The 10,591-nt window shown below is 35.7% G+C and overlaps 1 protein-coding gene across 2 annotated transcripts in view; it reads left to right on the forward strand.

The window, feature by feature from the left end:
• Positions 1-10,121, forward strand: part of LOC131348253 (golgin subfamily A member 6-like protein 24) — an 84,336-nt gene extending 74,215 nt beyond the window's left edge. Inside the window, exons 1-5 of one of the 2 annotated variants that reach the window (XM_058383040.1) lie at positions 1-2,906; positions 3,947-4,007; positions 6,031-6,942; positions 7,211-7,279; positions 7,740-10,121. The exon at positions 1-2,906 is cut by the window's left edge and continues 1,466 nt beyond it. In XM_058383040.1, coding sequence (XP_058239023.1) covers positions 3,983-4,007; positions 6,031-6,942; positions 7,211-7,279; positions 7,740-9,016 — 2,283 coding nt within the window. In that variant the 5' untranslated portion in view covers positions 1-2,906; positions 3,947-3,982 and the 3' untranslated portion in view covers positions 9,017-10,121. The remainder of the gene's footprint in view (positions 2,907-3,946; positions 4,008-6,030; positions 6,943-7,210; positions 7,280-7,739) is intronic. The other variant, XM_058383041.1, reaches the window with a different exon arrangement.
• The last annotated feature ends 470 nt before the right edge of the window (positions 10,122-10,591 follow it).

The following is a 10,591-nucleotide window of genomic DNA, read 5'->3' on the forward strand; positions in this document are numbered from 1 at the left end:
CAGCGATTTTTATAGATTTTCTTTAAAAAAACTTATTGTTGGAGATAAAACATGAAATCTGGAAGTCTTATGTATTTCTCACTTTCATTCCATTTCTGCTATTATTCTTTATGTATGACTGCATGCAGTTAAGATATACCTATATAACTGATGCTGAATGAAATACACAATTTGTTTTTAATTTATTTTCTGTGATATTTTGATATTTTTGTAATGTGCATAGCAATAAAATAACAAACAACAAGAGTTAAGCACACATCCAACACTATTAAAGTTGCATTGTTTTAACATGTAAATATCTCATCACCTTTACATTGCAGAACATCTTCACCTTACTAACCTTAGATCTTTACTGTTACCTTCAGAACAATAAACAGAACTACTCTTTAGACTCTTAATCTATAATAATACAAAGATATAATATTTAAAGTTGAAACAATGGTTTCATTCGTAATAAAGTGGTCAAAAGTGTCAAAGTGTACTGGGTCACGTACATAGACTCACAGCAGCTGCTAATTTTTACATTTTTTAGTGTTATTTTTTAGACATAATGCAATCCATTTAACAATATAGGTGATTAAGGTTGTTAATAAACGTTGTTATTTTGTGAATGATACCAATATTCACCTCATATTCTTTACCCTCCACTAAGAGTATGGAAATTTTAACGTGACTCGATTATCGCTGAATAACAAACATGGCAGAATCTCCAATGTCACTTGATGCGAAGGAAAATGCGTGAAATTGATCTTTGAACTTGCGTGTGATCAACATTTCTCCATTAAAATCCACAGAATTTCATCTTTTTAAAAAGGAAAGTTTGCAGTTTTTAATGATATATGTCACTTATTTAAACTCTGAATGGTTTTTGATATATTTTAAGTCAACGTTGAATAATTATACTGAAAGTTTATTTTTGGCGTAGGAAGAAGCGACAAACAGCATTCGAAGCTTATTCTTTTCTCTGATTGCTCTGAATAATTTAGATTTGCATAAATCAACAAACAGTTTGCACATTTTGAATGGAAACTACGCAACCCTTCAAAACCACGTCTGTGAACAAGCCGGTTACTTCATCTGTAAAAAAGCAGAGCTCAGCACATTTATCAAATCATATTTTTGGCTGTGAATAATTTATTGAATCACGACCCTCACCATTTGAAAGATAATTCTATTAGCTTTTTAAACATGTATGTCTGAGAACATTTTATTTTATGTACTTTCTGAAAGAAGCAATTCATTTACACAACCTATGGGAATTCTGGCCTATTCCAATAGCCTTATCAGTTGATCTGTGATTGATTTCACGTGGGCCGGACAGAGACAACCAAAGGGCCAGATATGACCCAGGGCAGTAAAATGCCCAGCTCTGCTTCTTCAGAATCTTACACAATAAACATAAATCACAGCTTTAACAGTTTTCAGTGCTTGTAGACAGAATAATTGTCATCAGTCTCTCTGTGTAACAATCACTCCATATTCTGAAAAAGCATTGAAGAGTCGACTCGGCCTAGCGTTTAGTCTCTTTAAGCTAACAGTAGTAAGGCGTGTTAATGCACACAGAATAAAGACAACCTGACTGAACTGAGAACAGAAGTCCTTCACTTCATTTCTAAAACTTCCTTCATAGGAGAGAGGGATTTGAGAGTGAAAGAGAGAAAAACATAACAAGATCACGCATCTTCCCAAATCTACTGCGACATATCACATGCTGTCGTAACCAATATATAGATGAAGCAGCAGAAAACACATCATTCTGTAATCTGTTCAGTTTTTACATTGATAAATGTCTGTGTTTTTAATTAAAGGAAGTGGGAATCTGATATTCTGTATATTCCTTTATCTACTACAATAACACATAGATATATTACAAAATATTTCACTATATATTTAAAATACACAGGGGGAAATACACAAATACTGACATACTGTATATTGGTAAAGACATGCAGGGATCAGAAAATAGTATTTTCCAATAAATCACAAGATATTTCTCTTCCTCAAGGGTAACTAGCGGTATATTAGCACAATGCTACATGATACAGATTTACTGTGTGTGATGACTGATTGTTGTCTAGTTTTCCTCTTTTTTATTAAGACACACATCAGCTGTGTTTTAACCAGAGTAACAGTTACTTTCACATTTTCACATGGAACAATTCACATTTGTAATCATGCATAAAATCTTCACACTGTTTTATTTACTTTCACAGCGGACATGTGAGTATAAATCCCTTTTCTCTGCTAGTGATGTCTTGATGCTGCATGAATAATATATTTATTGTACAGATGAAATAGATTAGACTGTGCTGTGTGTTCAGAGTGCAATAGCACATAGATATATGAGCATCATGAGCATAGTGTAGTGAACACAACAGACTGTGATCTCTGGCAGAACATTCATCATGCTGTTGTCTAGTTTATCATTTAGTGTTGTACAGACACAGAAATCTGACCTACACACTGATACTGAGAGCTAAAAAGCTGAATGTTTTTGTTTGAATGTGATTTCATAGCAATAACTCTCTCTGAAAGTAACTGAGACTGGCTAACATTACTGTAGTGTGTAGAACTACAGAGAGAGATGTGAGTTAGAGAGTCACACTGGATAATGCTGCATGAAAGAGATTATAACAGAATGGAAGCAAGTGATCTGGTCAATTTGTTTCTTACTGCATTCATACTGAAAGATCCTGAAGAGATTTTTCAATCAGCAGAAAGAGGAGAGAAACAATACAGTACAGGATAAAAACAGACTTTTAGGAACAGTTACAGAATGTTTATAGCTAATACTATAGGATGAAATACAGAAATACTGAAAATTACAATGAGTTTTTAATCATTTCTAATCTTACTTTGCTTTTTTTCCACATCCTCCTCTATATAAAGACGTCTGGGTTTATCAGGTGAGTAAACTATTATAAAATATGATAAATTCATTAATGTCTTACTGATGATAGCAGCATAAAAAATCTTAAATTATATTATAATTAAACCAGTGGTCAGTGAGGGGTAAATGAGTTACCATGGTAACTGCTCCCAGTGATGGTTTATTATGGATAAATAAAAAAATCACATTGATTGTTCTACAAACACAGTTGTTGATCTGTTTATCAAGTTGCTGTTATTACTGTTGTTATTATATAATTATTATTACTAGAACTGTAAACAGTTTGTGGAAATTTAAATAAAATAAAAGATATAAATAAATGTAAGAAAAATGACGATCTTCACCACATTGAAGTCCTGCAAACTTTGTCTTAAATTCCATTTAAAGTGAAACAGAAAAGGTTTAACACGTGTTCAGTTTAACTTGATGATCGGTGCAGACATCCTACAACTGGAACAAAATAAATTTACATTAAAACTCTTTTTTTTTGGCAACATTAATGGCAACCCAAAAGAAACTGTAAATAAAACAAGCTGTCAGTCATTTTGGGAAAAAAAAACTATTATATATATCTCATAGTTTCTGTGAACTCTGTTGTGTGATTTGATCAGAGCTGACTGACGATCATGAAAATATAAAAGTCAGCTAATGAACATAAAAATAACATTAAACACAATCAGATGTAAATGTCTGGATCAGTTGATGTTGATGCATAAGAACATGACTTTATTGTGATATTGTGTGACGTCACCACAACAGAAATGAACCCAAACATCTTGATTCTCCTGGAGAGGATTTTTTCTCCCTCCTGTAAGGTTCAGTTTACTGTTTAGTGATTGTGTTCTTCAGCTGCATTCAAACTCAGTGTGTTACTGAATACAATATCAGTTTAAATCAGCCTCAATCACCTCAGAGTGTACTGTTATATCACACACACACACACACACACACACAGTGATCCGAACAGAGAAACACTTCATGTTTATTTAACACTTTATTTACATACAGTATGGAGTCATGTATAAAACCTTCACACTGTTTTATTCACTTCCACAGAGAGACAGAGAATGGACAGAAGATGAGAGAAAGAAAATGGAGGAATCTGTTCTACTGACTGGTGAGTATGGAAGGAGATACAAAAGTAAACACTCCTGTTCATTTTTACAGTCTGAAGTGTTCAATAATGAGATCTCCAGTAAGAATGTAGTCTGAAATTCACAGCTTGTCACATTCTCCATTCAAGATAGAATTTACACTTTATAGAGAAGGTGTGAAATTTATCACAGTGATAAGAATTCACACTGCATCATTGTTTTTGTATTTATTTGTAGGTTTATGTGTTTACTGTAAATAATCTGAATATTTCTGGGTGGAAATCACACAGAGAACCTTTCAATAAATACATTCAATTAAAAATAACAATTTTGTTTTTGTTAATAAATTTAGTCTTATAGCAAGACCTTGAACCCTAAACCTGTTCAGCTGTAATCTCAAATGTTACAGTGGAGACACAGATAGTAAAAGGAAATGTCTGTGGCTGTCAGTCATGAGAAAAAGAAAGTACTCCCTCTTCAGTTCTGTGGTTTTATTTATCATTACCTAAATAACAGTCATGTGGTCCTCACCAACTTCAACAAACAAATAACCAGGTGACGACAACAACAACAACTTTTAATATGAAGTATTTTTTTTCTGAAACCAACAATCAGAAATCAGGTGGAATAAAATAATCACCCTTCCTACTTCCAGAGTAATTAAGAGAGTAATTAGCAGCCTGGTGTTACTAATGACATGTCTGAGATCTTCAAGAAGTGTGACTAACTTTATAAAAGCAGAACTTGTGCCAGTTTGGTGAAAAAGGAAATGACATCAGTCATGACCTCATTCAGTCCAAGATCAGACCATTTAATGCTCAGAGATATAAAAAGAAGCCCAGAGCTGCATCATGTGACCTACAGGCTTCTGTAAAAGTTTATCTTCATGACAGAAAAAAACATGAAAAATTCTGAACAATATTTTTTTGGTCTAAAGACTTCAAGGTGAAGAAGTTTAGTCATAATGTACAGTGTCATGTTTATCAAACCCAGATCTCACCTTAAGATGCATTAACAGGAAGCATTTGTCTGACCATGGTGTGATTGCTAATTTTATCTCATCTATCTTACTCCTTGTTTCATCATTTCCTGAATCCAAACAGTTATAATCAGATGTTTCACTGTTTACCAGAAGTTCAATAAATTCCTTAACTGTTTACTCCAAAAGTAAATTAATATTAGCAGTTTAAAAATGGCAATAAACATATTGTCAAATAACATTTTAGCTATGAATGTCCATAAATGTCCCGACCATGCCATACTGATACTAAACAATGAGTTCCTTATGATGAATCTTAAAACCTGATGTCACTGGGATTTTCCACTGGGATTTATTTAAATGGTGAAAAGTTCCTTCTCCTCCTCTTATCTAGTAGGTGATCCATGGCTGTGTTGTGTGATTCCTGAAGATTTCTCAGATTTATTTTGGGTCAATAAATTGTTTGTAATTGGTTGATTAGGGACCAGTTAGTGAGCTGGCATTTTTTTTTTTTCAAATTATTAAAACATACATTTTCATTGGTTTATATGAAAAAACCATTTGATGTCCATTCCAGTGGACTCAGGGTCTGAAGAGGTTGAGAGATCTGTGCATAAACACATGCCCTCAAATATCAATGAACTGAAGCAATTTCTCCAGAATGATGAACATTTACTTCAGGTTATTGCTGCTACAGGTGCTTCATGTTACTGAATTATAGGATGAACAATTTTCCCACCTGAATGTTAGTTTACTTTTTTTGGAAAAATTACTTCATATTGAAAGTTTTTGTGTCACCTCAGGTTATTTTTTGTTAGTGGAAGTTGGTCAGGAACAATAACAATTATTATTTAGGCGCTGATAAATAAAAACATAAAATTAAAAAGGTGTGCTTTCATTTTTCCATGACTGTTAATCATGAATGTAATATATTTTTTCATCTGAATGAATATCACTGTAAAGGCCTCACAATATGAAATATAAGAAGCAGTTTATATTGTTTTTTCATGTTTTCTGAAAACAGTGTTCTGTTTACACTTTATTTTAATCACTATCAATTATTTTAGAACATCCAATTGATGAAATTAAAGAGAAGTTCAGAAAGTTAGAAGAAACTGAAAAAGAGCTAAAAGACACTAAACTGGAACTGGACAGAATTTCTAAATCACTGGAACATAAAGACCAGCAGCTAGAGGATTGTAAAAGACAACTAGAGAATAAAGATACAGAACTGAGAAACAGAGAGAAAAACATGGAGGAGAAGGACACAGTACTCCAAGATACAAATACAAAACTAGAGAAGACGACTGAAGAGCTACAGGAGAGAGAAAGAGTTCTACAGGAGAGAGAAAGAGCTCTACAGGAGAGAGATCAACAACTGAAACTGAAAGACACACAGATACAGGAGGCACAAATACAAGTGGAGGAAATGGAGAACAGACTTGTGGAGAAAGATGAAGAAATAAATAAGAAAAATGAAGAGCTGAAGATTCTCAAAGAAAGTTTAGAGACTAATGAGAAGACTCTTTCTGAGAGAGATGCAGTGTTAATGGAAACAAATAAACAACTTAAAAATGCCACTGAACAGATGAAGGAGAAAATCTCAGGACTGGAGAATCTGAACAAACTGCTGAGGGAGAAAGAAACACAGCTGAAGAACACAGATAAAGAGCTGGAAACCAGTACAAATCAACTGGAGACACTGGGACAGGAACTGCAGGACAAGCAGAGACAACTACAGGAGATGATGATCGTAGTGGAGCAACAGAAAACTGAGTTAGCAGAAAAAAACAAAGAGCTTGAAGAGAAAGAGAGTCTTCTAACTGAGAGAGAGACACAGCTAATGGAAAGAGACAAACAGCTTCAGGAGAAAGACAGACTTCTGGAGGAGAAAACAAAGCAGCTGCAGGAACAAACAGATCCAGAATCATCAGCCCCCATCAGGAGAAGACACAGCAAGGAATGGTTACCTCCAAATAGTGAGTAATTTGTCAAATTAAACAATTATAAAATGCTTCTCAGAAGGTCAGTGTTTCCAAATGGTAAATATTCATTTAATAAATTATCACATAAAATATACTGTAATGATCCTTAATAGTGCAACTCTTCAGATATTATAAGGAAGTGTAATTTAAACAGTGACAGGGGTTAGTTATAGTGTATAAGACAACTTTCATGATCTCATCTGTCTAACTTTACCTTCTGAAGAATGTCTTTCTCATTCTGACTGCTTCTGATGTTTCCTAGTGAGTGGAGAGACTCAGGACTCAGCACCAATCAGGAGAAGAAACAGTATGGAGGGAAAACATCCAACATGTAAGTGATTAATGATTGTTGTATGTTTAGTGTGTAACTCATCAGGAGATTGAGGGTAAAAGGGATGAGTATAAAGAGAGACAGCAAACAGATTTAGGCACTTAAATTTATATTTTAATTACAGTCAAAATATCAGTATTATAAAGCTGAGATTAAAAATGGACAAAAAGAAATAATGAAAAAATATTTAACAGGTAAAATTTAAAAATCTGCTAAATATCTCGTGATTCTGATCAGCGTGACAGAAAAGCATTTCCCCTATCGTGAGTTTGCCGTTGTTGTTGGAGGAGGATGGATGGCATTACTCTTTCCTCCATCAATCACAGTGACACTAACATGATGAGGAATTTGAATATGAGTTACATAAAGGCAGTAGGACTCCATACTCCATAGAACAGCATAATCACCATAATGCAGTAAGTGATTCTGTATTAAATGATTCATTCTTGTTCATTTTCAGTGGGTGGAGAATCGTCTAGTCCTCATTCTCCAGTGTCGGTTCCTGTAGCAGAACTGAGGCTGGTGCTGCTGGGGAGGACGGGATCTGGAAAGAGTGCAACAGGAAACACCATCCTGGGCAGAGAGGAGAAGAACCAGGCTGCTACATCTACAGCTACATCTACAGTCACCCAGCAGAGTGAGAGCACACAGGGGGAGGTGACTGGGAGGAAGGTGACTGTGGTGGACACTCCTGACTGGTTCTGTTCTGAACTCTCTCTGGAGAAGCTGAGACAGGACGTGGGACTCTGTGTCCATCTCTCTGCTCCAGGACCCCACGCCTTCCTCCTGGTCATACCTGTAAAGAAGCCTACAGGAGAGGAGAGAGGGGTGCTGGAGAAAATGGAGGAGATCTTTGGAGAGAGATGTTGGAGAAACACCATGATCATATTCAGTGTTACTGATGAACTTCAGAAGAAGAACATTGAGGAGTTTATCCAGTCAGGAGACCAGGAGGTCCAGAGACTTGTAGAGAAATGTGGGAACAGGTTTCACTGTCTCAACATTAAGGAGAGTGGAGATGGTTCTCAGGTCTCAGAACTGCTGGAGAAGATAGAGAAGATGGTGGAAGGAAGTAGAGAGAAATTCTACAGCAGTGAGATCTACCTGGAAACAGAATCTCAGATTAGAGCCATGGAGACAAAGATTCTGAAGGAAAGAGAAGAGAAAAGAAAAATAGAGGAGATTAACATAAAAGAGAAAATTGAGAAGGAGGTGCAGGACTCTCTGAGAAAGATAGAGGGAGTGATCCAGGAGCATGAAGGAGACATCAGACAACTTGATGACCGAACAACTGAACTGGAGAGAAAGATGAAAGAAGAGAGGGATGAAGAGAAAAAGAAAGCACTTGAGAGGGAGCTGAGACGAGAGTTTGAGCGAAGGACAGAAATGGAAGAAAAGGTAAAGAAACTAAAAGAAAAGAGAGAGGGGGAGAGGAGAGAGATGGAGGAGAGACACAAACAGGAGATGGAGGAGATCAGGGAGGTGTATGAAGGAGAGGCCATGATGGAGGCAGAGAGAAAGCTCATGAAACTCATCCTGCCTGAACTCCAGAGAAATATTTTGTCCTCAAACACAAAGATGCAGGAAGATTTCAGCAGACAGATGGAGGAGAAGAACAGAGAGCTGGAGATTCTTAAACAGAAACTTTCAGAGCTCACAGAATATCTCAGACTGAGAGAAGAAGTCTATCAGACAACAGTGATGAGTTTAACGTATCAGAACCAGCAGCAGGTTTAAGCTGAGTTTACACTGCATGTATGACTTTGGGCTCAGTTTTGCTGTTGCAGGGAAAAATCACACATCGGGACAGAATTCTTTTATCATGACTTGAGATCAGTGTTCTTATATTTCATAACATGACATGACATTATCAGTAGTGGATGATTTTGTAAAAAAACAAAAAAAAAAAACAGTCGTTGATAAAGTTTTGGCATTGTGAGAAATTTTCTATTAAAATGTCAGAGTGTGAGTGCTGCTGTGATACTCATCTAAAACTCACCAACATGAGGAGGGGTTCAGATTATAACAAATGTCACATCATGCAAACTGGTACTGTGATAGTAGACTTTTTTTTAAAAGTAAAGGCACAATGAAAACATTTTTAGTGTATAGATAACGATAAACTGATGAGCTTTTGTGTAGAGAATTTTATAACATTAAAATTTACGAAGGAAGACAGTACAAAAAGCAGTTTGCCTACACTGGAGATAAAGATGTTTCTTAAGTTTTCCACCTCAGGGAATGTCTTGAGTTCAGAAGGTTTCTCTGTGATGTAACTGCAGTATTTTCTATTTATTAGCTTCAATACAGAGAAAGGAGAGAGACTGATGGAGGAACCACATCTATAACTGTTATAAGAAATAACAAGAAATAAATTGTTTCTCAGATGTTCCTCAGCATTACATGTTAATTTAAAAAGGAAAAGTAAGATGTGTCATTCTCAATAAACACTAACAGGTGGGAACAGTAACCTGATCCTTAATAGTTTTCCTCTAACTGCACACCCCCAAGTGTTTTATTCCATAATGGTGTTAGTTAGGGGAGACTATAATGATATAAACACAGGACGTAATCAGGTAGTGACACATTTCCAGTGTTTAATAATGTTTTAGTGTCACTTTTAATTTTTCCTTTCTCCTAGCTCATTTCTCCTGGTGTCTGGTTCTGCTTCTTAATTCATGCCTCATTTCTATAATAGAAACAGAACAGCTGAATCAGTCACATATTTCGACATACTCTATATGTGAATACCAAGTGAATGTATTATTAATGAAAGTTCTATGAAATGTTTTGTAAATGGAAATGTACAGAATAATTGTAATAAATCCCTTCACCAATAGAAGTCAACAAAAGTCTCTTGTTTTTTCCCCTTTCTTATTATGGAAGGCAGATCAGATCTTTATTTCTGTCAGTACAGATCCATGCAGTAGGTGTAGTCACTGAAACACTCTTCTTCCTGTTCAGCTCCTCCTCTTCCTCTTAATGCTGCTATGTGTTAAAATGTTCACTTTGGAGATGTGAGTCTGTTGAATCCACTTCAACTCGGATCCACAGCAGCTCCAACTCTGCTGATTCCAGTTGACCATTTCCACTGGAATTCCAGACTGACCTGCAGCAGTGATGCACACAGACACAGGAGATCTGGATGGTGAGGAAGGATCCCTACTGGACCCCACACTGCACCAACACTGCATTAACACACACCAACACACATTAACACACACCAACACACATTAACACACACCAACACACATTAACACAGCACTAACACACACCAACACACATTAACACACACCAACACACATTAACACT

Source organism: Hemibagrus wyckioides, linkage group LG28 (genome assembly GCF_019097595.1).
Source record: "Hemibagrus wyckioides isolate EC202008001 linkage group LG28, SWU_Hwy_1.0, whole genome shotgun sequence".
Classification (NCBI taxonomy): Eukaryota; Metazoa; Chordata; class Actinopteri; order Siluriformes; family Bagridae; genus Hemibagrus; species Hemibagrus wyckioides.